The sequence below is a fragment of the Tachysurus vachellii genome, chromosome 10 (genome assembly GCF_030014155.1).
Source record: "Tachysurus vachellii isolate PV-2020 chromosome 10, HZAU_Pvac_v1, whole genome shotgun sequence".
Classification (NCBI taxonomy): Eukaryota; Metazoa; Chordata; class Actinopteri; order Siluriformes; family Bagridae; genus Tachysurus; species Tachysurus vachellii.
Genome location: NC_083469.1, coordinates 7,116,873 through 7,143,765, shown reverse-complemented (window position 1 = coordinate 7,143,765; position 26,893 = coordinate 7,116,873). Strand labels below are relative to the sequence as shown.

At 37.4% G+C, this 26,893-nt stretch overlaps 1 protein-coding gene and 1 pseudogene across 1 annotated transcript; one reads left to right on the top strand and one right to left on the bottom strand.

The window, feature by feature from the left end:
• The first annotated feature begins 234 nt into the window (after positions 1–234).
• Positions 235–6,789, top strand: LOC132852486 (procathepsin L-like). Its single transcript, XM_060879726.1, has 6 exons — positions 235–357; positions 560–702; positions 816–1,013; positions 5,774–5,831; positions 6,226–6,359; positions 6,544–6,789. Exons 1-6 carry the CDS (start codon positions 258–260, stop codon positions 6,787–6,789), a joined length of 879 nt encoding a protein of 292 aa, XP_060735709.1. The 5' UTR covers positions 235–257.
• Positions 6,790–9,569: 2,780 nt separating this feature from the next.
• The window catches only part of LOC132852485 (procathepsin L-like), a 34,644-nt pseudogene continuing 17,320 nt past the window's right edge, over positions 9,570–26,893 (bottom strand).

The window sequence follows — 26,893 nt, the reverse complement described above, 5'->3', positions numbered from 1 at the left end:
TTACTACTCTGCATCCATAGAGGGCACAACAGAATCAGGTATGTGCCTCATACACCTAGATACACATTTTGTGAACTGGCTTTGCACAGATTAATTATGTTTTTATTTTGAAGAACCAGCCACTCTGGTGAAACAGACAATCGAATTTCATGCAATTCAGAGACAAAGGAAGCAAGTGTGATTGAGTGAAAACAGAATGTGAATATTTTATTCTGCTCTCTTCCTTCTAGCACAGAGAACATCTCAATATTTGCAAAATGCGGGTTTTGATAGCTCTCACTGCTCTCATGGCTGTGGCCAGTGCAGCCAGCATCTCTTTGGAAGACCTGGAGTTTCATTCCTGGAAATTAAAATTTGGTGAGAAATATTCTCATGCATAATCAAACTTTTTTAAAACATTAAAAAAAGAATAGTAAAAACAAGAGTTAATCATTATAGAGCAACACAAATCATTCAAATCAAAAAGTGCTTCACAAATATGAAACCAATTAAAAAGATTAAGGTATGCACTAATTTAATGTTTTTTCATGTTGAGATGTCTTTTGCTTTTTTCTCATAGGTAAGAGCTATAAATCTGTGGAGGAGGAGGCTCGGCGTAAGATGACTTGGCTAGAAAATCGCAAACTGGTTCTGGTACACAACATGCTGGCTGACCAGGGCATTATGAGCTACACACTTGGCATGACCTACTTTGCAGACATGGTGAGAAAAGAAAATATGTATATGGTCTGGGACTACTATTGAAAACAATGTCTGTCTGTCTGACTGTTTGTCTTTCTGTCTGTCTAATTTCACTGTATCTTTTTCTCTAACAGGATAATAAGGAGTACAGACAGTCTGTGTTTAAGGGCTGCCTGGGATCCTTCAACAAGACCAAGAAACACAATGCAGCTACATTTCTCCGACAAGCAGGAGGAGCTGTTCTGCCAGATTCTGTGGACTGGACGGACAAGGGCTATGTGACTGAGGTTAAAGACCAGAAGCAGTGTGGTTCTTGCTGGGCCTTCAGTGCTGTAAGGGCAGGCTTGACATTTGGTTATGGTCAATCTGTGCTATATCTAACAATTTGTTGCTGTAAACAAAGAAAAACAAAGCAGTCACAGCCAAGGTTAACTATAACTTTCTTTACTCCAAACGTCTTCACACACGGTTATCTTTCTCTCCTCCATACATATGTATTCTGTTGAATAACATAGGTATCATCGTGCCACTAACTGGGCAGGAGGTGTATTGCACTATACCACATATTCCTCTCTTGTAAGAAATAAAACTCTTTACTGTAGCACCAGAATATCAGTACTTCATGAACAATATATGTAAACTGAAACAACATGAAGTATGTCTTTTCCTTAAGTAGCAAAAGTTGTAGAAAATAATAATCTAACATGGAAGTAAATAACAGAATCCATAGGTATGTCAAATCTAGACTAGCATGTAAACAGAAAGTCTAATCAGTAAGTCACAATTCAATCTTATGACAAAATAGACTAGTAAATGAACTGTAGATACAATCTTCAGGGAACAGAGACAGAATAAACATGTTCACATCGCCTTTATCTCTTTTTTTTTTATTTTTTAAATCACATAGTCTCTGGACCATACTGGGGCATGCCGCATCCTCGGGACTCTTGGAGAGAGGGGAAGGGATTGCACAGTTTCAGGTGATTCAGAGGTGCTTGGCAGCAAAGAAGCATCATCAGGCTGTGATGTAGGAACACTTGAATTGATGGGGGGTGTAGGTGCAAGGTGGATGGCATTCCACACTTTTCCATCGCATAACAGGTAAGTAGCAGGACCTTTCTTGGCTACCACTTTAAAAGGTTGGGTAAACTTAGAACATCCTTTTGCAACGAACCCAGGCTTGCGGACGTGGACAGAAGATCCAACTTGGAAAGTGGATGGTTTTGCACTACGTCGTTTGTCCGTATACCGTTTTGTTTTCTGTTGCTTCATCTGGATGTTCTGTTTCAGGTTTGTGTGCTCTGTAAGAGGCAATGTGGAGTGGAGACCTCTGATATGCAGCTTTGTATTGAGTGGTCTACCATGAAGTAGCTCGGCAGGAGACACTGAGGTCATGGCATGGGGAGTATGTGTATGTATGTGTGTAAAAACTCAGTGACAAAGGCTTTCAAAGGTTTACCTTCGATGTTGGCTGTCTGTAAGCAGTCCTTGAATACTCTGTTGATGCGTTCTATTTCCCCATTTGTTTGTGAGTAATACACGGAGCTGCGGCAATGCTTGATGTCTCTGTCAGCAAGGAAGGATTCAAACTGAGCTGAAACAAACTGAGGGCCATTGTCAGTGACCAGTTCGAGTGGATTTCCTTCTCTACTAAACACAGTGGCAAGAAAGTTTATACAGTAACAGTCATTGAGGTAATACCTGAGCTGAAGGCAATCTCAGGCCATCAGCTATAGTAGTCAATGAGAGTTATTGCAAAACGGCAGTCAGGAGGTGCAGTTTGAATAGGTCCCACAATATCCACAGCTACCTTTTCCCAGGCTGCAGACGGAGTAGGTACAGTTTGTAGCAGGGCAGCACAGGTGATGGCAGTTTTGTCATGCTGCAGGCTGGTAGAGCATGACTTAATGGCAGACTCAACCTGTGAATCTATGCCAGGCCACCAATACAAGTCTCGCAGTCTTTGTTTTGTGCGAACGATCCCTTGGTGTGTGGCATGAGCTAACTGAATGAGCTTTGATTGCAGAGGCACAATCACACGATGAGTGCCGCAAATTATGTAACTATCCTGCACAGCCAGTTCATTTTGGATACGAAAGTAAGGTGTGATGACAGGGTCTAGGTTTTTTGCACTCCCAGGCCATCCTTTAGAAATGTAGAGTCTCATCTTCTGTAGCACAGGGCATGCATCACAGGCTCTTGAGAGCTCTTCAGCAGTGACAGCTGCAAAGTCAGCTGACACAACAGCAACCATCTCCATCTCAGGATCTTGATGTTTTTCTGTAATGGGAAGAGGCAGACGTGACAAGCAATCAGCCGTAACATTCTCTCGCCCTGGTTTGTATTCAATGTTATAGTTAAAACACAACAGGCGAGCAGACCATCAGGCTATTCTCATGCCTGCACATCCAATGCCTTTGGTTGAGAGTAAGGTAGTCAGAGGGCTGTGGTCCGTTCTTAAAGTAAAGTGACGACCCCACAAGTAAGTGTGCCACTTTTCAGTTGCCCAGACACACGATAAGGCCTCTTTTTCAATTGTAGAGTACTTGCGTTCGCACTCGGTCAGTGCTCTAGAGGCGACTGCAACTGTCTGTTCTGTATGGCCCTGGATCTGTGTCAGCACAGCGCCAATGCCGTAATCTGACGTGTCACTTGTGATGACTGTTGGCAAGGAAGGATTGAACAAGGCAAAGAAGTTTTCCTGAGCCTCCTCAGTCCAATGGAAAACAGACTTTTGAAGTTCTACAAGGTTCTACAAGTGTGGCGTAATTGGGAATGAACTTTGAATACCACGCAGTCAGGCCAAGAAAAGAACGTAGTGACTGAGCGTCATGAGGAGGGGGAGCTTGAGCCACAGCTTGAACATGGCCAGGGTCTGGTTGTAGGCCAGGGGCAGAAATGAGATGCCCAAGAATGGACAACTCAGACTTCCTGAAGTGGCATTTAGCTGTGTTCAGCTTCAACCCACTCTCTTGTAGGCAGTGAAGGACGGCTTTCAGCCGCGTGTCATGAAGTTCAGGCGTCTCACCGTATACTATGACGTCGTCTAGATAGCATTGCACACCTTTTTTATCTGCCAGAATCTGAGACATCATCCGTTGGAAGGCACTAGGTGCTGAGGCCAAGCCGTATGGAACTCTTGTAAAGCGAAAAAGTCTGTCATGCGTTATAAACGCTGTAAGATCTCTGCTGCTTGGGTGTAACTGGACTTGATGGTAGGCATTTTGCAAATCGATTGTGGAGAACATAGTTGCACCACGGAGCTCAGTAAAGACTTCGATGTGTGGCAATGGGTGACTGTCTATCACCACCACTCTGTTTGGCTCACGTAAATCCACACAAAGACGAATGCCACCAGTCTTTTTCTTCACGACCACCAGAGGAGACACCCAGGCAGACGAGTCAACTCTCTCTATGAAGCCTTCTGCTTCGAGTCTTTTCAACTCCTCAGAAACAGCATAACAAACAGCAAATGGCAGCCTGCGAAGTGTCTGCTGAACTGGGGGCACATCTGAACGCATTTTAACTTTGTGGGTAAATCCAGTAGCAATGCCTAAAGCCTCAGTGTTGTTGACAGCAGTTCGATCCTCTGCTGGTGAAGCAGGTGGTTCAACGTGTCCATCTTGAATTTGAAGGCGCAGAGCTGTGAAAAGATCCATTCCGAGCAAAGATGTCCCATCACGGACAATGTAGAAGTCTGTTTGCGTGCTATGGTTGCAGTATGTAACAGTAAGGTGAAGGCATCCAAGGACAGGAATAGGTTTCTTCATGTAGGTCACTAGACGTACTGTAGGCTTTTTAAGGGGCATATGCAGGAACATCTGGCGGTAAACATGCTCTGGAAGAATGGAGACTGCTGAACCTGTGTCTACAAGCAAATCTGTGGTAAGTAACTGTCCATCTTTTACATGAAGAGACACAGTACAGGTAAAACATTTTGTCTGTGACACAGTTGAAGTAGGAGTAATATTTAAGACTCTAAGATCTGGCACAGTACAGTAAGTTCTTGCACATTGCATGTGGAAGCTGTGCTGTGACAAACTTTGGCAAAGTGTCTTATTTTCCCATATTGTTTGCAATTTGCATGTTTCGCAGCACATGTTGTGTTGTTGGCTAAATGTGAATTGGATCCACAACGGTAACAAGTCTTGCGTTGGGCAGTGTGAGTAGGGCCATTGTGTGTGCGTGTTGCATTTGATTTCGGTGTCGTTCTACGTTTGTATGTGGCAGCACCACCTCTCGATTGAACGAGTTTGATTGTAGCCTCAGTTGCGGGAGCCATCGCTTTCGATTCAGCCACTGCAGTTTCAATTTGGGACGCAATTGTAATAGCTTTCTGCAGTGTGAGATCTGTTTCTAAAAGTAGACGTTCTCTAATACGTCCGGAGGACGTTTTCTCTATAATCTGATCCCTAATCATGTCATCAGCGAGAGCGCCAAAATCACAGTTCAGAAGTAAATCCCGTAATGCAGCAACATATTGAATAGTAGATTCGCCGTGCCTCTGCGCACGCAGCCGAAATTTATTCCTCTCCGCAACCACGTTCACTTTCGGAACAAAAAATCTTGTAAAGCATCACATGCAGACTTGTAAGATGTACCGACATCCGGAAGTGTAAGAAAAATCCGCTGGCCTTCTGTGCCCAAACAATGAAGCAGCAGCGCACGCTTTCATTTGTCTGGCATCTCGTTAGCAGTGAGTGCCAGGAGGTAATTTTCAAACATTTGTATCCAAGACTTATAGAACATTGTCGGCTCACCAGGAGTGTCCAGGAAAGCTGGGGGTTGTGAAATTCGGAGAAAAGCCATTCCTCGTCGTCAATATGTTGTGTATGTGGTAGAAAAAGAAAGCAGTCACAGCCAAGGTTAACTGTTACTTTCTTTACTCCAAACTTCTTCACACACAGTTCTCTTTCTCTCCCCCATACATACGTATTCTGTTGAATAACATAAGTGCATCATGCCACTAACTGGGCAGGAGGTGTATTGCACTATACCACAGTTGCTTTTCCAGGTCCTGCTGTGAATAACCTGTCTGTTTTTTTGTTTGTCCTGTTCTCCATCTCTTTCTCTATCATCTGTCCTCTCTTAGACAGGGTCACTGGAAGGTCAGACATTTAGGAAGACAGGGAAGCTGGTGTCACTGAGTGCCCTGCTAAAAAATCAGCATTGCTGGTCCAGCATAAGGTATGTTTTGCATGCTGGGACCAGCTTGGTATGGTGGTATGCTGGTCCAGCATTAGGTGCTGGTTGCTGGTGTGCTGGCCGACCAGCCTGGGATGCTGGTATTTATATATATATAGATATACGTGTATATATATATATATATATATATATATATATATATATATATATATATATATATATATATATATATATATATATATATGGTTAACCAGCTACACCAGCCCCGTTTTGCTTGAAAACACCATGACTATGCTGGCCACCCAGCTATACCAGCACTCTACAAGCTTGAACCAGTAAAAACCAGCCTGGACCAGCATGGAATTCATGCTGGTATATGCTGGATTTTTCAGCAGGGTGAACAGCAGTTAGTGGACTGCTCCTGGAAATATGGGAACATGGGATGCGGTGGTGGCTTGATGGACCAGGCTTTTGACTATATTAAGGACAACAAGGGAATTGACACAGAAGACTCCTTCCCTTATGAATCCACTGTGAGTGGAACATAAAAACACTCAGATGAACCCAATTTGATGGGCAATTTTATACGTTTGTTTAAAACCCGTACTTGCTTTTGGTAGGATGAAAGATTTTTACCAAAGCAATTATTTATTTTAGCCATCAAGCCTACTTTTTTGTACAATATTCATAAAGCACCCTATATCTCACTCTTGACAGGATGGGGACTGCAGGTTTAATCCAGACACTGTGGGAGCCACCTGCACAGGCTACGTGGATATAACCAGTGAAGATGAGAATGCTCTACAGGAAGCTGTGGCAACCATTGGACCCGTTTCCGTCGCTATAGATGCAGGCCACATATCCTTCCAGCTCTATGTATCTGGTGAGTCTTACACATACATTATAAACCAATCCTGTGTTACTAACCGCTCTTACAGATGCTTCCAGAATAATACGGTATGAATGCTATGATTTAGTGGTTTACATTTATTTAGCATAAAATAAAATAAATCAAATAAATTGCCTTATGACTACAATTTGTATGAAAATTATTTAGCTCTTGGAATTTTTGAAAACCAAGTTTTGTGTAATGATGATCTGTTTTATGAAATGTATAACATGAAAGGTACATTCACCAGGGAAAGGGCTACAGGAAGTGAAGTCATCTATTCTGGACAAGGAATTTGTGTGAAGGGAACAATGTCCACTGCAGGCAAGGCAATAATGAAAGTTGAAATTCGAGAAACACCAAAACTAGACAGACATGAACAAAACACTGCAGATTCAACATCAGTGGGTCAGTGACGGATGATTGAATATGTCTACTGTATAAACTAATACACTCCTATACTAAACTCAAAATCATTAATTTCTCTGTTGCATTGTTGAATATTTCTTGCCAGTCCATCTATTTCTATCTTACTGTACATTAACACTCATTAATCTCTCAATGAAATGCATTTGTCTGTTGTCAAAATGTGCTGATAAAATGCTAAACAAAGCAGATTCAAGATCAGGGGATCAGTCAAGGATGACAGGATTGTAAAGTGTTGACTATGAATAACAACTGATAATATGCCTATGAACTAATACACTACGACTACTACTACTACTACTACTGTCATTTCTCAATATATGCCATGCATAATAAACTATGATCAGAATACTTAACAGTTGTTTAAGTATTTATTATTACTGTAACTGCAAACACTGTACACATGATCAACATACAGTAGACATGAAAAATATTCAGGGTTCCCACTCTTTTTCAGAGATCATTTTCCAGGACTTTTCCAGGACATTTCAAATTTAGCAAAAAAAGACAAGGCTCACAGATTCACGGCCTAAAGTAATATGTTCTTCTCTCCAGAAGTCTTAAAAACAACGTACACTTTATGGCTATTACTTAACTATACTTTTAAAGACAATTTGTCACGTGAATGAAATTTCATTCATTCATTCATTCATTCATTCATTCATTCATTCATTCATTCATCTTCTACCGCTTATCAGAACTACCTCGGGTCACGGGGAGCCTGTGCCTATCTCAGGCGTCATTGGGCATCAAGGCAGGATACACCCTGGACGGAGTGCCAACCCATCGCAGGGCACACACACACTCTCATTCACTCACGCACTCACCCACTACGGACAATTTTCCAGAGATGCCAATCAACCTACCATGCATGTCTTTGGACCGGGGGAGGAAACCGGAGTACCCGGAGGAAACCCCCGAGGCACGGGGAGAACATGCAAACTCCACACACAAGGCGGAGGCGGGAATCAAACCCCCAACCCTGGAGGTGTGAGGCGAACGTGCTAACCACTAAGCCAACGTGCCCCTGAATGAAATTTCAACATTTATAAAATAAAAAGACCGCACATATTAATACCCTCTCCTTTCTCAGGCCAATGCCATCATGCATGCTTTAGTTTGCTGTGCATTCCCCTTGCACATGATATTCAGATTAACAAGGTTAATATAACCTGCTTACCCGTCACCATTTGCTGAAAACATTCAAGCACTTAAACCATTCCTAGCACCTGAAACTGCCAACACAAGACAGCGTCATCCAGCGAGATTAAACAGCATAACAAAAACTCAGCGTCCCTGAACAAAGCGCTTTCTGTTACTAACGTTAATTGTTTCGACCAGTTGTAAACCATTCTTTAAATGATCAAGAACATTTAAAAATAATAATTTTCCAGGACAACAAGATTTTTTCCAGGACAATTTATGTTTTCTCTCATTTTCCATGTGTTTTCCAGGACTGGAACATTGGTCATTAATTTTCCAGGATTTCCAGGTTTTCCAGGACGCGTGGGAACCCTGAATATTACTTGTGTGTTGATATGTATGTGAGAATGCAAACAAAACATGCTGCAGTGAATACTTGATTCATTCAAGAGATTCCTGGTTCAAATTCTTAATTTTTAAAAGTTTTCACTATTTTAACTCAATGGTTCCGGCCCTGGTCCTAGTCTATGCCTTATCTTGGACATTTGATTTCTCTGCTCTTAATGCTCCTAATTCTGCTGATGCACTGATTAACATTCCTTCTAAAGTAAATTTGAGTTGTGTTAGAGCCAGAAACAGGAGTTAATCCATTAATACATTAGTTCAATATTATCTGATACAGTACCAAATCAATAGAAAATTCACTTTTATTCTTACCAAGCAAGGTACTGGAGTTAATAATGTGCCACATTGCTAACTTTTTTTTTTAAAATATTTGCTCAAAAAAGGCTACTGTAATTGTATAATCTGTAACCATGGAGAATCTGGACAGTTTGGTATATTATCTATATTTAAAACTCAGATTTTTTTAATAGCTGTCACACTGACATTTTTCTTTACACCTTTAAACCAGAGTGTGCTGACTTTCCCCTAAAGTCAGAGGTGAATTGTGTCTGGGGAGTGAGCTATTAATTGACGCATGTCAATTAAGGCAAATGTTCTTTTATTGGAACAAGCATATCATACAGTCACCATAGTTCTATTGTTCATTCGTCCACAGTTCATAGTCCACGAAAATCCTGAACATATCGCATGTAAACAACTAAACAAAATTCCAAAACGATGAAAGAATATGCTCAAACACAATAAATCTCAAATGCGGTCATGTTTCACGGTCAAAAAACTGTGAGATTCCCCCGTACACACAAAAACACGCCCCTCTATCCCAGGTGCACTCATTTATTCATTAAAAGAGATTGCCCCCTATGGCTTTAACAAGGTATGTTCATATAAGGCTCCTACACAGAGGATAGCTGGCATTTGTGGCAATACCACACTGGTTATTCTTGTTCCTTGACATCTTGATGTAACCTTTGTCACCCCAGTCGAGACCCCAGCTGTAAAGTAAATGTAAATTAAGGGAGGAATTGAGTGGTTATTATGACCCACTGGACTATATCTTCAGTCATATAATTTAAAGCTGACACATTTAGAATTATTGCTTTTATAAAATTTAAAATTCAATTTAAAATAACTATTATATATAAAATTATTCATTCACCTTTTAGATATTTTAATTCTGAAAGTCAAAATATAGAACATACTTTTGATGATGATGATAATAATAATAATAATAATAATAATAATAATAATAATAATAATAATAATAAAATTATTATTATTATTATTATTATTATTATCATCATCATTTTTGTATGGTGCATTACATGAAATATATTAAAAAGTTCTAGATTTTCTTGAATGTTCTTGAATAGCCAGTAATCTTTTTTTTTGTTTCCTGCCATAACCAACAGCCAGGACACCATGATCCAGCTCAGTGCTGCTACAGTCTGGCTCATCGTATATACCTTTAAGCAATTATGTGGTGGTCAGTTATTCCAGCATTATGGAATCAATTACTATATTTGTTAATCTGTTAATTAACAGACCATAGATTATGTCAAATAAAAGCAGAGCACTAAATGACAGCATTAAGACTCAGTTTTAAATGTGAGACTCACCAGATTTATAGAGCTGGAAGGATATGTGGGCTGCATCTATGGCAACAGAAATTGGTCCAATGAAGGCCACAGCTTCCTGTAGAGCTTTCTCATCTCTACTGTTTATATTCACATAGCCATTGCAGGTGGCTCCCACAGTGTCTGAATTAAATCTGCAATTATCATCCTGCAGAAGGCAAGAGGAAAGGGTCATTAAGGATAATAGTGGTAGCTCAAGTCTTAAGGCTCTGGTTTGTTGATCAAAAGGATGGGGTTCTAGCTGCAACTGCTCGGCCTGTGAGCAAGTGCCCCCCTGCCACAAGGGTGCTATCATGGCTTACCTTCACAGTGCTGCAATGTACATGTAAGAAATTGAATGCCTTCTCATTCATGACAAAGATCCTCTTACTGCAGATTACTGTCAATTATAAAATAGTATGCTAGCTGGGTTAATAAATAGCTATCCTCTAAAACATTTTTTATCCTGATGTAAGCATTCACTAAATGTTTGGTCTGCAGGGGTCGCTATACTAAAGGGAAAGTTCAAGGGTCAGGTTCTTAGCCACGAAATTGATAGTTTGGGAAGAATGGTAATAATACATGTTAACATTGATCAAACTCATTACACGCTTGTAAATTCATATGCCACTAATAATAGACGGCTAAATGAAACGTTTTTTCACAAATATCGAAATTAATCTGAAGCAAATTAAAAATAAATTTCCCTTGGCAAAAATTGTATGGGGGGGTGATTTCAATAGTGTATTTGATGAAGTTATAGATCGATGGCCATCGAGAAGCAATGAAACTAGGAAATTAGGAATGTGTGTGCCCGTATAGGTTTAGTTGACATTTGGTGCCTCAAAAATCCAGATAAGAGAATATATACATGGAGCAACAAAGATTATTCCAAACAATCACGCATTGATTTTTTCCTAATATCACATGAACTGGAACAGTATGTCCAGACTGTTTCTATAGAGCCGTCAGTTTTAACTGATCATAAGGGTATATCAATTTTGATTAATATGCATGGTCCAGCTGAATTTAAACTAAAAAGGGGTTATTGGAAGTTGAATAAAAAGTTATTAAATGATGATAATTTTAAAACGATGGTGTCAAAGTTAATAGATAAGCACTGGTCTCAGGCTAAAATAACGAATGTTTATGGGAAACATTGGGAAATAATGAAATACAAAATTAGGAACTTGGCTATTTCAATGGGTAAGTATATTGCTTCAGTTAAAAGACAAAAAGAATATAGTGTTATAAAAGAAATAATGCACCTGTCTAGTAAACTTAATTTGACTGCACAGGATTTAATGGATATATCAGCATTACAAGTACAATTGGATAACATTTATCAAGAAAAAGCAGAAGGGGCTTTTATCAGGTCAAGACATAAATGGTTGGAACAGGGCGAAAAAAATACTAAGTATTTCTTTAATTTGGAGAAAAGGAATGGCGAATTGACTTCTTTAAGCAAGTTGTTAATTAATGATACAGTTACAGAGGATGGGAATAAGATATCAAAGTTTGTTACTCAATTTTATAAAGACCTGTATACTTCCAAATTTGTATCTCCTGATCTGAATGACTTTCTGGATAGTGTTAAAGACAAGGCCAAAGTTATTGGTGATGATTTTAAATTGTTTTGTGACGGTAATTTAAGATTAGAGGAAGTTAAAGAGTGTATAGGCAGTTTCAAAGATAATCGTTCTCCAGGTAATGATGGACTTGTTAGTGAGTTCTATAAAATGTTTAGAGATAAATTAGCTCCCTTCTTGTTAGCTGTCTTCATAGAATCTGTTGGAAAGGGGGAGTTGCCCACTTCTTTAAGACAAGGCGTTATTACATTAATTCCAAAACCAGATAAAAATACTTTATATTTAGAAAATTGGAGGCCCATTAGTCTATTAAATAATGATGCCAAACTATTTGCTTTAATTTTTGCCAAAAGACTGAAAATTGGATTGGAAGCTATTATAGATGAGGAACAGACTGGATTTATTCAGGGGCGGCACATTAGTAATAATATTAGATTAATCCTAGATATGATAGACTACAATGAATATGTCTTAGATGATAGTTTTATCTTTTTTATTGATTTTCACAAGGCATTTGATACCATAGAGCACAACTTTTTATTTAAAGCAATTGACTTTTTTGGGTTTGGCTGTTATTTTCAAAAAGCTATCAAAACTCTATACAAAGGATGTACCAGTTCTGTAAAATTAGCAAGTGGGACATCTGGAAGATTTGAAATAAATAGAGGGATTAGACAGGGATGTCCGATCTCTCCCTTTTTGTTTTTATTAGCAACACAAATAATGGCTCTTCACATCAAAAAAGGACATTTTCAAGGAATTACAACATTAGGAAAAACATTTAAGTTGTGTCAATTTGCAGATGACACTGCCTTGTTTTGTGAAAGATAGGAATGAAATCAGTAAAGCAGTGAAATGCATAAAAGAATTTTCAGGTGTATCAGGGCTAAGAATGAATGTGAATAAGTCAGTTCTGTTTCCTCTTAAAGATTGTAATTTACCCAATCTTTGTAATATTCCAATTGCAAATCAAGTAACATATCTAGGAGTTGTTATATGTAAGGATGAGTATCAGCGTATTAGTTTAAACTTTAATCCAATTATTAACAAGACGAATAAGAAGTTTAATATGTGGTTACAAAGGGATTTGTCAATTCAGGGGCGAGTGCTTTTGTCAAAAGCCGAAGGAATCTCCAGATCAGTATATGTGTCGTTATCATTAGACATTCCACCCAAAGTTACCAAACAATTAGATAGAATGCTTTTTGATTTTATTTGGAGAAACAAGCCTCATTATCTGAGAAAAGAAATTTTATGTAATTCCAAAGATCATGGTGGTTTAGAAGTGTTGAGTTATGATGCTTTAAACAAAATATTTAAAATAAATTGGCTTATTCAATATTTAAAAGATAAAGACAGTATTTGGAACTCCTTTCCCAACTATGTATTTAAGCAATTGGGTGACCTCTCATTTTTATTAAAGTGTAATTATTCAGTCGACAAAATACCGGTTAAGCTTGCAAAATTTCATAAACAAGCTCTCATGGCATGGACACTGGCCTATAAGCATAACTTTTCACCTAGGAGATATTATATTTGGAACAACAAAGACATCTTATATAAAAATAAATCTCTTTTTTTTGAAAACTGGGTTGAAAACAATATTATTTTAGTTAGTCAGCTTTTAAATAATGATGGAAATTTGTTGACATATAGAGAATTTTTGAATAAATTTAAAATACCAGTTAGACCTAAAGAATTTGCTATTGTAATGGATGCAATTCCGCAAAAAGTATTGATACTTCTGAGGAATGCATTACAGGGGGAAGATCTAAATTTTACAGATATCAAGGGTACAATATTTATTGGTAATACGAATATTTTCCAAAATAGAGTCTCAAATAACTATATTAGGAATTTACTTAATAATATTGTTTATCCTCCAGCTCGTTTTTTCTGGTCTTCTGTGTTTGGGGATGTGAATTGGCGTAAAGCTTGGCGAACGGTGGATAAATTCTACGTTAATAATAAAGTAAAAGAAGTCTTTTTTAAAATAATGCATAGGATATACCCGGTAAAGCATGTGCTGGAACGTTTTAAATTAGATATTGATTATTCCTGTAATTTCTGTAAAGGTGAAAAGGAAACCATTTTTCATTTGTTTTTCCATTGCCTACATACAAAAATATTTTGGATTGAGTTGGAGAATTTAATTAATTATATATAAAGGAAATTATAAATGCAAGCTCAGGAGAGAAAGAAGGTTCCCATAGACGTTTTCATGTAGTCATAGTGTTGCTACAGATTGATTGCCCATGGAGTTGTATTTCACCCACCTGCAGAAAAGCATAAATTTCGTCATGTTTTTGCAGTTATTGTTAAGATAGTAAATATGAATACTGAAGCTAGATTATATAATTTGTTTCAAACATTTTCTTAGAATTCATTGTTGGTTTTCAGTTTTAATTCATTAAATAAATCGCTTTATTTTCAATTCAAATTTATTTGTACAGTGCTTTTAACAATGGACATTGTCTCAAAGCAGCTTTAAAGAACATAACAAACATAATACAATAAATGTATTATATGAAGATTAATATAATACAAAAATTAATAACAACTTATATATAAATGTGTTTGTATTGATTCTCAATGAGCAAGCCTGAGGTGACTGAGGCAACTGTGGCAAGGAAAAACTCCCTTAGATGGATGAAGAAGAAACCTCCAGAGGAACCAGACTCAAAAGGGAACAGCAGGGTACAGACCAACAATTGTGTATTGATGAGGAAATGATAGTCACCACATCACAGATATTTATTATGTATACCTTTAAACCAGAGGGTACATGGCATCTGTAGCAATGCCACACTGGTTAAACTTGTTCCTTGACATCCTGATATAACCTTAACGAGCACGCTTTTTGATGCACCTAAATTATTTACTGCATTGTTGTCACATTGCTTCCTCATGTACCACCTTTGTCAGTCCATACACAGTTCATAAGTTTAAAGACCACACTAACAACAGAATAGATTTAATGAACTTTACTGAGGTATTAATAATAATTATTTTCATCATCATTTCTTGACTCTCTGTCAATGCCTCTTTGCTTGTTGCTGTATTTGTCTTGACACATGGATTTAGTACACTGGTCAGTTCCAATATTCTTGGGTGCAATTTGGAGAATGACCGGTGCTGTCAGATGCCGTTCTGCTGTGCACGCGCGGTCGCGCGCTCTGATCGAGTTCAGCTGAACGCGGGGAGGCGCGTGCTGTTTCTTGTTTCCCATGTAAACAGCAACTCGCATGGTGTGTTTAATCTATTTTGACTTATTTAAGGGAAACTTTGAGACTGAAAAGTTTTAACAAGCTAACCTAAATAGAAAAGGAAACGAATGTTTATATAATTGTAATAGTAATGAAATTACCTCGCTGGGACGTAACAGTTACGTTGCCAGTAAGTTATGAAAATACCAAAATAGTACGTAACTGGATCGTACTTGGTTATCTCGCGAAGTTAGGAGACCGTAGTGGCGACGTAGTGATTTGGTACTGTAATGGTAATGAAATTAGGACGTAACAGTTACGTTGGTAAGTCATGAAATTACCAAAAATGACCAATAAAGCTGGGTAGGCATCGTAAATCAATTAACATACTAATCATTCCAGATAATTTACCCCACGCGGTCCGCTTTGAAGTTCTCAGAGGAACAAAGACGCGCACCGAAGGAGAGAAGCATTTCCATTGGCTCCAGTCTGCCGGTATTGGCCAATCACAAAAGTCGATATTGCACAGCCAATATCACTGAATATCCCACTATGTTTTATTATTATAATTACGCTACGTTTATATGGATATTATATTGTAGACTATTGAGTGGATAAAATAAAGAAATCCTTTTAATTATATATATTATATATTATATTTATAATTATATATATTTATAAAATATAATTATAATATAATAATATAATATAATAATTGAAATTACCAAAAATGACCAATAAATTACGTAACTAGTACGTCGTGTGTTAGCTGGGTAGGCATCGTAAATCAGTTAATATACTAATCATTCCAGATAATTTACCCCACGCGGTCCGCTTTGAAGTTCTCAGAGGAACAAAGACGCGCACCGAAGGAGAGAAGCATTTCCATTGGCTCCAGTCTGCCGGTATTGGCCAATCACAAAAGTCGATATTGCACAGCCAATATCACTGAATATCCTACTATGTTTTATTATTATAATTACGCTACGTTTATATGGATATTATATTGTAGACTATTGAGTGGATAAAATAAAGAAATCCTTTTAATTATATATATTATTATATTTATAATATTATATTTTTAATACACCCTTTAGTGTATTAAGTCCGTCCCATGGCGGAAAGGCAAACTTTCTTTCGTTGAGACACATTTTCAGCTGTTTAGTTACCCAAGGTTTGTTATTTGGGAAAATGTTCACAGTCTTAATTTCGGACACAGTATCTTTACAAAACTTAATGTACCGCCGGATCAGTAGTCCGGTTTGCGCGAGTGGGACAATCCACATATTGTTGAAGAGTGGGAAAATACTTAGTCAAGTCACATGAATTGAAACCGGGTTGAATTAAAACGGGTTGATCTGCTGAGCGAGAGAGCGCGTCGTTAAAACTTTCCCCTGCAGCATCAACGCTCGGACCAGGCACATAAGTGAAAATGACCGTGATCTGTCCAAACTCCCGCGGGAGAAAGAATGGTATAAAAGAGATAGTTAAAATCTTACAGTCCGGTGTGCACACTTTTTCCCGAACACAATACTGTGTGGCCCAGCTGTTGTCGCCAAACACACACAGTCCTTCGCATATGGATTTAAATGAGCCGCGCTGGAAAATGGCTCACATGCAGAGATCATTAATACGGAAAAACTATTGATATAATCGATTATAATAGTTTGTGCAATCCTTTTCATACTGTGTCTATAACTGGCCATGAGGCCATCCTTAAAAATATTCTTATATATTTAGGTGTGTATATATATCTCTTAAATATTTAGGACCGACTCAATTTTTTTTTTTTTTTTGCTACAAGTCCGACTTGCCGGTTGTAAATTTGCGTTACTCTTCAAACAACTAATACAAAAGCAATAAAATAACATTAACGGGTTCGGGCACATTAATACATCTAAAAAAATCATTAAAACAGCTCAACACCGCTTTAACTTGGCACGAAGTTCTGGAAAAACTGTGCCCAGCATCAAAATAAGGTTTGCAATGATGCGCCCGAAGGCACGGGTTGAAGACTCAGTCAGTGACGTCACGATCTGCTAATTTGTTTAAAGTCATACCTACGTAATCACCATCACCAAAATTGTACTTTTTTTTTACATTGAAACTTGAAAAAAAAATATATAGACCTACCTACCGACCCTTTTTTTTACTGTTATTTTGCAAACCAAAATATTTTTAAGGATGGCCTGAGCTTAATATATTTGACCTTTTATTGTGGAGCTACAACATATGTTCTCACACACAGCAGGTCTCCTTTGCTCTACTGCAGATTATTTAACTCAGCACGTCGTAGCGTCACCAATAGCGCAGCCAATAGGAAGCGCGCTCACATTAATGCAGGATTTAATTTAAACAACCCTCGAAAAAGTTAAAACTTAAAAGTTTAAATTGACAGATTGAGCTTAACTTTAATTTGGGGATGATTTACTTTAATTTACCTGCTGTTGTGGTCCCTTAATGTTTTAATTGCATTTTTTGGTCGCTTGTTTTACTCTGATTGGACAGATCCAAGCACGCGCTTATTAAATATTCACGAATTTGACGCGAACGTTCTAGAATTACGGCGCCTCCACTTGTTTATGTTTGTAGTGTATTTAAACGCTCGAGGTCCGCGCGTGCTTAAGTGTTTCCAAATAGTTTAAACGCTTCTGATTACAGGTTGAAACGAGGAATCTGCAGAAGGAGCCGAGATAATATCAGGTATTTGTGTAGGATATAATCATATATCAGAAATAATCTGATCGTGTAAGTTATATAGGCTATTCGTATAGACCTTTTAAATTATTTTACACTCAGGAGGCGAGATAATTCTGGATAGCTGTTGTTAATGGGAATTTTTTTACTTCTTTCTTTCTTTCTTATTTTTTTTTTTTTTTAATTTATTGATTCATTAGTTTATTTAACTTTTTTGTTACTTTTTATTTTTTTTCCACTCAGGAGACGAGCTAATTCCGGATAGCTTGTTGTTAATGGCATTTTCTTTCTTTCTTTCTTTCTTTCTTTCTTTCTTTCTTTCTTTCTTTCTTTCTTTCTTTCTTTCTTTCTTTCTTTCTTTCTTTCTTTCTTTCTTTCTTTCTTTCTTTCTTTCTTTCTTTCTTTCTTTCTTTCTTTCTTTCTTTCTTTCTTTCTTTCTTTCTTTCTTTCTTTCTTTCTTTCTTTCTATTCATTTAACAATTGTTTAGATGGATAAACATGTATAGTTCAATAACACTGAGCTTCTTATCTGTTGATTACAAATCATTTAGCTAGGATGGACGTCAACCGCAGAAACTTTCCCAGCAAGTTGTGGCATTTGGTGAATGATCCTCAGATTTGCTCAATCTGCTGGGATGACAGTGTCGAAGGAATACTGATCTGTCAGGAGGCCTTCAAAGCTGAAGTCCTATCTACAGCCAACAAGCGGATGAACAAGTACTTCGAAACGAAAGACTTCATCAGTTTTATTCGTCAGCTAAACCTGTACGGCTTTAGAAAAGTGCGCCCAGACTATGAGATCTCAGAGTGGCCAGTCAGCACCATGCATCACTTTTCCAACCCCAACTTCAAACGGGCTAACCCAGAGCTTCTGGTCAAGCTAAAGCGACTGACGCCTTCCAACAAGGCCAAGCTTGCCGCTGGGCCAGAAGTGTCCGACCAGTCAAGACGTTCCTATTATCCGATGCGGAATTCCCCTGAGAACTCTGCTGTGGTCGGTCAGTATATGGGTATATCGGAACAAACTATATATGGATATATATCAGAACAAACTATATATGGATATATATCAGAACAAACTATATATGGATATATATCAGAACAAACTATAAGTCAATATACTTTAATTGACTTGCTGTTGTGTTCCCTTAATGTTTTATTGCATTTTTTTATTGGTGGGGTGTTTGAAATCTCATAACAAAATATTCTCAAATAGCATCTTTTCTACGTTGACTTACAATTTATTAAACAGCAGGATTTCATTTTGCGATTGAATGAAGTCGCAGTCACTTGTTTTACTCTGATTGGATAGATCCAAGCCCACACTTATTGTATATTCATGAATTTTAACAGAACATTCTAGAATTACCACACGTCTACCTTAGTTTTGAATTTAAAGGCACAAGGTCCAAGCGTGCTTAAGTGTTTGTAAATAGTTTAAAAGCTTCTGATCATGGATGAAAACAAGGATTCTCCAGAAGGAGCTGAGATTCCAGGTATTTGTATATGAACTAGTCATTTAATAATCCGTAAGTAATAATCCGATCGTGTAAATCACGTAGGCTATTCGTATAGACCTTTTTTTTAATTTATTTTTTATTTATTTTACACTCATGAGGCCAGCCAACTCTGCACAGCTATTGCTAGCTTGTTGTTGATTTAAATTTTTTTGATGTCTTAATCATTATTTATTTATTGATCAAATCATTTGTTAATGAAAATGGATGAATGTGTTAGATAGCTGCCTTGCTAACTAGTTAGCTCTTCAGATCAACTGTCACAATCTAGTTAGCAATTGTCTAGATGGATAAACATCTATAGTTTAATAACACTGAGCTCTTATCTTTTGGTTACAAATCATTTAGCTGGCATGGAAGTCAATGAAATACTTCACTCCGTCCGGATCAACCGCAGAAACTTTCCCAGCAAGTTGTGGCATTTGGTAAATGATCCTCGGATTTGCTCAATCTGCTGGGATGACAGTGGGGAAGGAATACTGATCTGCTAGGAGGCCTTCGAAGCTGAAGTGCTATCTACATCCAACAAGCAGATGAACAAGTACTTTGAAACAAAAGATTTCATCAGTTTTGTTCGTCAGCTAAACCTGTACGGCTTCAGAAAAGTGCGCCCAGGCTCTGAGATCTCAGAGAGGCGAGACAGCACCATGCATCACTTTTCCAACCCCAACTTCAAACGGGCTAACCCAGAGCTTCTGGTCAAGCTAAAGCGACTGACGCCTTCCAACAAAGCCAAGCTTGCTGCTGGGCCAGAAGTGTCCAACCAGTCAAGACGTTCCTATTATCCGATGTGGAATTCACCTGAGAACTCTGCTGTGGTTGGTCAGTATATGGGCAGAACAAACTATAATTTATTCTTTTATTTATACATACATTTATCTTTAGTAATTACATACACATATTCACATACATTCATAACTATGTGCTATTTATTAGCATAACCCATCTATTTTGTGGCATGTAAGGGGGAGGATGTAGGAGTTATGAAATCTAAGTACATTAAGCAGCAGAAAGTACATACAGACAGTAATGGGAGCTCAGGATTGAAGCAGGGTTCTTTGGATCTATACTGTGAAAACACGACCCACTACCCCATAACTGTAGTAGCTGAGCTAGCTCTAGTATTCGAAAAAACGTTTTTTGGAAAGGTCAGTTTTGCATCAAGTAAGTAATATATGAAGGATTGGAATTTATAGAAAACTGCATGTAAGAATGATTTCTGGGCCCCGTGTGCATATTCAGACATCTTGGTCCTTTCCACCTTCCTTCTCATTCTCCTAACCGTTTTAGACCAGGTACTTTGAAAAGAATTTGTAAGAATATGAAGGAATTTGTAAAGAAAACAGATAAAGAAAAAGTGCTAGCTATCTAACATTGTTGCCTTTGGCATTCATCTGTATTTTTATTACTTTTTTTTCATTAATGTATGATTTGTCTCTATCTGTTCAGGCACAGATTTAGTTGAGCATCAAGGAACTCCTTATCACCTGTACTCTCAGCAGGGGAAGGGGTTCGACACAACACCCCAAACCTCCCAGGCATTTGTAACAGCTCATGGTGATTTTTCGTGGGCACATCCATCCAGTCGAATGCTACAGGGCTCACATGGTGATTCACGCCCTGAGTTCTGTCACTTCCAGACGGATTTTCCTTGGGCACATCCATCCAGTCGAATGCAACAGGGCTTACGTTGTGCAGTGCCTGATGGGAATTTAGGTGCCTTCATACCTCGTTACTCACAATGCAGACCTGATGCACCAGGTAATGAATAGTTAATAGTTTAATTACCCCAAGACTAATAACCAGCCCAGTTGCATGCTGCTGTAGCAAACACAATAGTATTGGGCATTAGTATGACGTATGCTTGCATGCAATAACAATATTGTTATCAAAATGTGAGTGATTACAGCACTTGGCATTGTATTTGGTTTTGTTTGAAAGCCTTCATATATGGTTTTTAACCTTATGTTTAATAACATATTTAAAGTGTTATTTGTGGTGCTTTATGCACATGATTTCTGTTGATTTAATGGTCCCTTAATTTGGCCAACCAGTATATTAGTCAGGCTTTACATTGCACATGATCTATTTCTGTGTACATTGAGTGTTTATAATCAGAATCAGAATACTTTATTAATCCCCAGGGGGAAATTGGGTAATACAGTTATTTTAAAACCTGATATTTCACCTTGCCGTTTAGTCCAGTAGATGGACACTAGGAGCTGCATTGAGCCGTTTGTCAGATTTCATTGTTTTGTTTGTTTTATTGCAGAGTATCAGTGCTATATGCCAGGCTCCTTGGATTCAAACATGCGCTGCTCCCAACAAGAAGTTGCCTCCTACACTCATTGTGGCTTTGATCCTGTGAGAGCTGAGAAACTTTTTTTTTTAGTTTACGTACTGTACTAATCAAAAGGAATTGACAGTGCAATAATTTTGTAAAAGAAAACCTTAATGTGTGCTGTAACACAGAATTTAGCCACCGCCAGTACACTGTCCAGAATCCAAACTGGCAATCAGCTGATGCTCCAGATCCCAGGAAAAGTTACATGAACCTGGATACTGATGAAGTGGAATTTAAAGTGCAGGTCAGTTTAGGCAGAGCATTGCAGGTCAGATGAGATGTAAAAATAAAACCTTAATGTGTGCTCTAACACAGAATTTTACCACTCATTTTCCAGGACCTCTCAGTCAGCCATGTCCGTTGCACTGCTCAGGATCCCAAATGGCAAACAGCTGATGATCCGGATCCCAGGAAAAGTTACATGAACCCAGATTTTCAAAGTGGAAAATGAAATGCAGGTCAGATTATACAGAAAGTATTATTATGCAGTTAAGTCACATTAGATGATCCCCATCAAGAACACCCCCTGTGCTAATAATAGACTTTGTGTAATATATATTGTATGTACTATAAGGACCAAAACTCTGTATCGATTACCAGGTTTATCACTTAAATCTGATAGTTCAAGGCAATATACTGTGCTTCATTTTTAAATGGACAATTCAAGGCCATAGATGCACCTTGATACAATTTTTATTTTGACTTTGTGAGATTGATTTTTTTTTTAATTAATGTATTTTTTTAACAACAGTGCAAGGTAATAAAAAAACACTAAAACCATAACCGAACCATAAATTGTTTACAATGTAAATCAGCATGTGCAACTATTCAGCTGGTAAAATGCTGTTAATCTATACTACTGTATTTACTAAGCAACCTGATTAATTCTGTTCTTTGCACCTGCTTTAACATGAACACACAGTTACAAATTTGTTAATGTTTTTAGTCAATGCATGTCTCTTTCAATAAGTACATATGGGATGTACTGAGTCGGAATATCTCAGACAAGATTTTACAGAAGATCGTATATCAGAACAACATTTCTAAGTAGTGCAAGTAGAGATTTCTTGCATTGGAAGTGATCAAGAAGAGAACATCTCTGTGAGTGGTATCCAAATGTCATAGTGTGACCATCATGACTCCAAAACACTGTTTATAAGGTGATAGGTTTGAGATTATGCTATATGATGCAAAGCATTTGTGTGTGAATGTGTGTTTGTTTTCTCCTCATTCAGGCTGCTGCTTTCATCTCTATTTAGACCACCATTGAGAAGTCACCTGGGAAGACAGTTGATTATCAAAGCCATCTTTATTATTTCCTGAATAATTTCTTTAATAAAAAGTTAAATCCAAGATGTATCGAAAACATTAATATACCAATAGCTCTTATATTGTATAGTTTTACTGCTGGTTGACTGAGGAGGCATTTTGTTTTATATCACTGAAATTAAACAAATGTATTATTGCAAGTATTCATACTGTAATTATTTGGGAACAAAAGGACAATTTTAAACACAACTGCATAACTAATAATACAATGAAATAAAACATAGAACGTGTACAAAATAAGTTATTGCATGTTCAGTGCAAAAATGTGAGATACTAAACTAGATACTGCCTAAAGTTTAAAGCTGTTAGATGTTTGTCTAAAGGATAGAGACACATGATGGCTAGAAGCAAAATACTGTTCCACCAATAACATGCTGTTGTACTATCAGCATGTTTATACCTTTAGAAATAAATGTTTTGTGAACTTTGGTAAATTTAGACTTGACCTGGCCTGAGGAGGTGTGCAGTTCTAAACTGCATGGGCACTGTTGTGTAATTCCCTGTGATACCTGGAAAGGCAGGAACAAAATCTGCTTATAAACCGTGGAGGCATCAGCAGAGAAGACATATGGAAAAATCAGCAAGAAAAGAAGATGGTTGCAGTGTGTTGCAGACTTTTCTGCAGTCAAAAAAATTCAGGAAGAATTATGACCAGCATTCCACTTTCACATACACACAAAACAAATATAGTAGCTGCTCAGGTTGTGAATGCATCCGTGTATTAGCTGTTTTGTGTGTGTGCATAGTTCGAAGGACACATGGCCTGGAAGTACTGTAGGAATATAAACAATGGCTCCATTCGCAAGATTAGATTCAAATTTCAAATGTGCTCCATCTCCACTCAGAACTTAGCAAGTAACATTGCACATAATACACGAGACAGTAAACATTACTGGACGGCTTCCTTTTGCTTGGTTTATTCATATATAACATGGATAGACAGATCCATGTAACAAGGATAGATTCCATGTTCTTAAATCTAATTAGCTTTTAAAAACAGAACTTGACACTGAAAATCTGAGGTTTTTGATGCCAGATAATCAGAATAGTTTATTAAAATATTTTATATACACAAATATTTTTGAATCATTTTATATTCATTACTTGTTTAATTTTCCCTTCACCTCCCCTCCCAGGCCATGAAGCCTGTCCCAGGAATAATGTGAGCAGGTCTTGAAATTCATGGTGTATCAGTCATCAGTCCACTTCAGGGCATCACACACAAACACTCCATACAAAGAACTTCTATATAGTTGTGTTCTTCCACCTTGTAGGAACAAATTGGGAAGGCTCACATGAGTTTGCTGGTCAGGTGTCTATTCATCTATTTTACATTTGTATACATATATAGTAGATTTATATATAGTATATAGAATAAAGCACAGAAATCCAAATAGAACATGACAAACTCTACACAGACAGTAACTCTGGATTAAGCTCTGGAGTTGTGAAGTGCCCTCAGTACACACTGAGGCAATGTGTTGTCAATTCAAGACATTTAAATACTTCAATATATCCTGTACTCTGCAGCAAAATCAGTGAATGAATATTTGTTGTGAATTAGACTTGTTTTTATTTTTTTGCTTTATACTACATTTCCCACAATCCTCTGCAGACTGCATCACCATTTTCTAGTGCACTTCATTACCCATAATCATCAGCTGAGGCCTATAAATAGACCTCATTTCCTTCCTTTGTTCTTTTATATTGGGGAGGTGTGGGCCTGAAGATGGGCACTCAACCATGTGTTTGAATCCTTTCCATAAGATGAGTTATGTAAGTTTTGTATTGTATTGTTTCATTGAATTTGATGAGTTGTATATTTATCATTAGGAGGGTTATAGATATTATATTTGATGTTGTATGATTTCCATCTTTATTATTGTTTGTTAGCCTGATTTCTTTGTTATATTGTTTGTAGTGACCAGAAAACCATCTTTAGCATCCTTGTCATCTTTACCATCTCTCCTGCTCATCCTGTGTCTCTTATGCAATCCATTTATCCTGTGGGACCTGTGTACTGTGCATCAAGCCTTATTGTCAATAAGAATAAATGAGAGTAAAGGGATTAAGTTGTTCTGTGTTTTAACCAGACACACCACCAAGTTCTACATGTCCACTGAACCTTGGATACTTTTATCATCTGTTATCCAACAATATTTATTGAAATATGACTTCATGGAGAATTAAAAAAGCCCAAATTTTGCCCAAAACTGACAGACCTTTTAACAACCTTATTAATAAAATATGAAATAATGAGGAAATGTCAGAATTATGTCCATGTCCAGACAGTGTAATGAGAAACATTGTATATAATACTACTACTACTACTAATAATAATTAATAATAATAATAATAATAATACATTAGAACAATGCGTTCAGTGAGGTCCTTTATTTATATTTATATATATTTATATATATATATATATATATATATATATATATATATATATATATAGTAATAATAATATTAGTTGCATGTAGAAAACAAGATAAAATATTCCATTATTGATACACAAAGACATCAGACTGTTTTCTGGTCTGTTGTTAATCATGTTACTGACTACTGTTCTGACAATAAATCCACCTTCTATTCAACTTTCTAATATAACATATAATATAGCTGCTTTCTCCTCCCTCTGGCCCACACTTGTCACCCTCTTCATCTGATACACCACTTCTTCTGCCTCATCTGACAAACCCTGCAAGAAAGAAAATCTGCTGAGCCAAACAGCAGTGAGCATGAAAGACAGATAGAGAGAGAAGTACTGTACTTAACCTTCCAGAACGTACTGTGGAAAGTGTTCGTGTGGCACAAATGGTGGTGCTGCTTCTGTTCTTCTGGCCTGAAGAAAGTAAAGAAAGGGATAATTCAGTATCACCACCACAATGACCTGATAGCAATGCACCAACAGATTTTCATCTGACTGTCACAGGCATACATCTGGTGTTACAGTGGAAATCTGTACAATGAAACTAATCAATGGATTTTTTTTTCTTTGAATTTGAGTTCAGTAGTAAAATGAAATTTGAAAAAGGTTGTTGGATGATTTGCTAAAATAATTATTGATCAAGCTGCTTGTACACTTACACATGCACACTTATTTCTGCTACACTACTGAATAGTTTGCACTTTATGTAGTCTTGTGTACTGTTATATATTACACTATAGTCATGTAGAAACATTTCATTCCAGTGTATACAAGCTATATATAGGAACAACAATAAAAATCTTTCTACTCATAAAATATAAATGTGTAACTGTTTGAGAGGAACTTTGTTCTGACCATTGTATCAGGGTTCAGGTCTTCACAGATCATACGCATGGTACTGATCCAGTTTCTATAGATACTATCTTCTTTAGGACTTGGCTTCTGTTCACTGTCTGACAAATTAAATAAGAGTTAAAAGTGTACAATCAAGTTAAACACATTAACTTATACATACAGTGATACTGATTCAGATTGCAATAAAAAAAAATTCATTAATATTAAGCACAGGCTTCATGCGCCGTTTCAGCAAAAACCCCAACACAAACACCTGATGTCTCTGAGGATGTCAAGTCAAGAAACTTTTATTGTCATTTGTAACATATATAGCTGTTGCAGTACATAGTGAAATGAGACAACGTTTCTCCAGGATCAAGGTGCTACATAAAGCAAAGACAGGGCTAGGACTTAGTAAGTAGTCCTAGCCACATAAAGTGCAACTGTGCAACCTGGTGCAAACAGTGCAAGACAAGACAGACAAGACAGTGCAGGACAAAAGACAGTGCAGACAAAAGGTTACAAGACAATACACAAAATACAAAAAAGACAGTAAACAAAATACAGCACCGACCGACCAGTGCCAATACTATATGTAAATACTGTAAGTTCAGACAATATTGTGTACAGTAATACTAGAA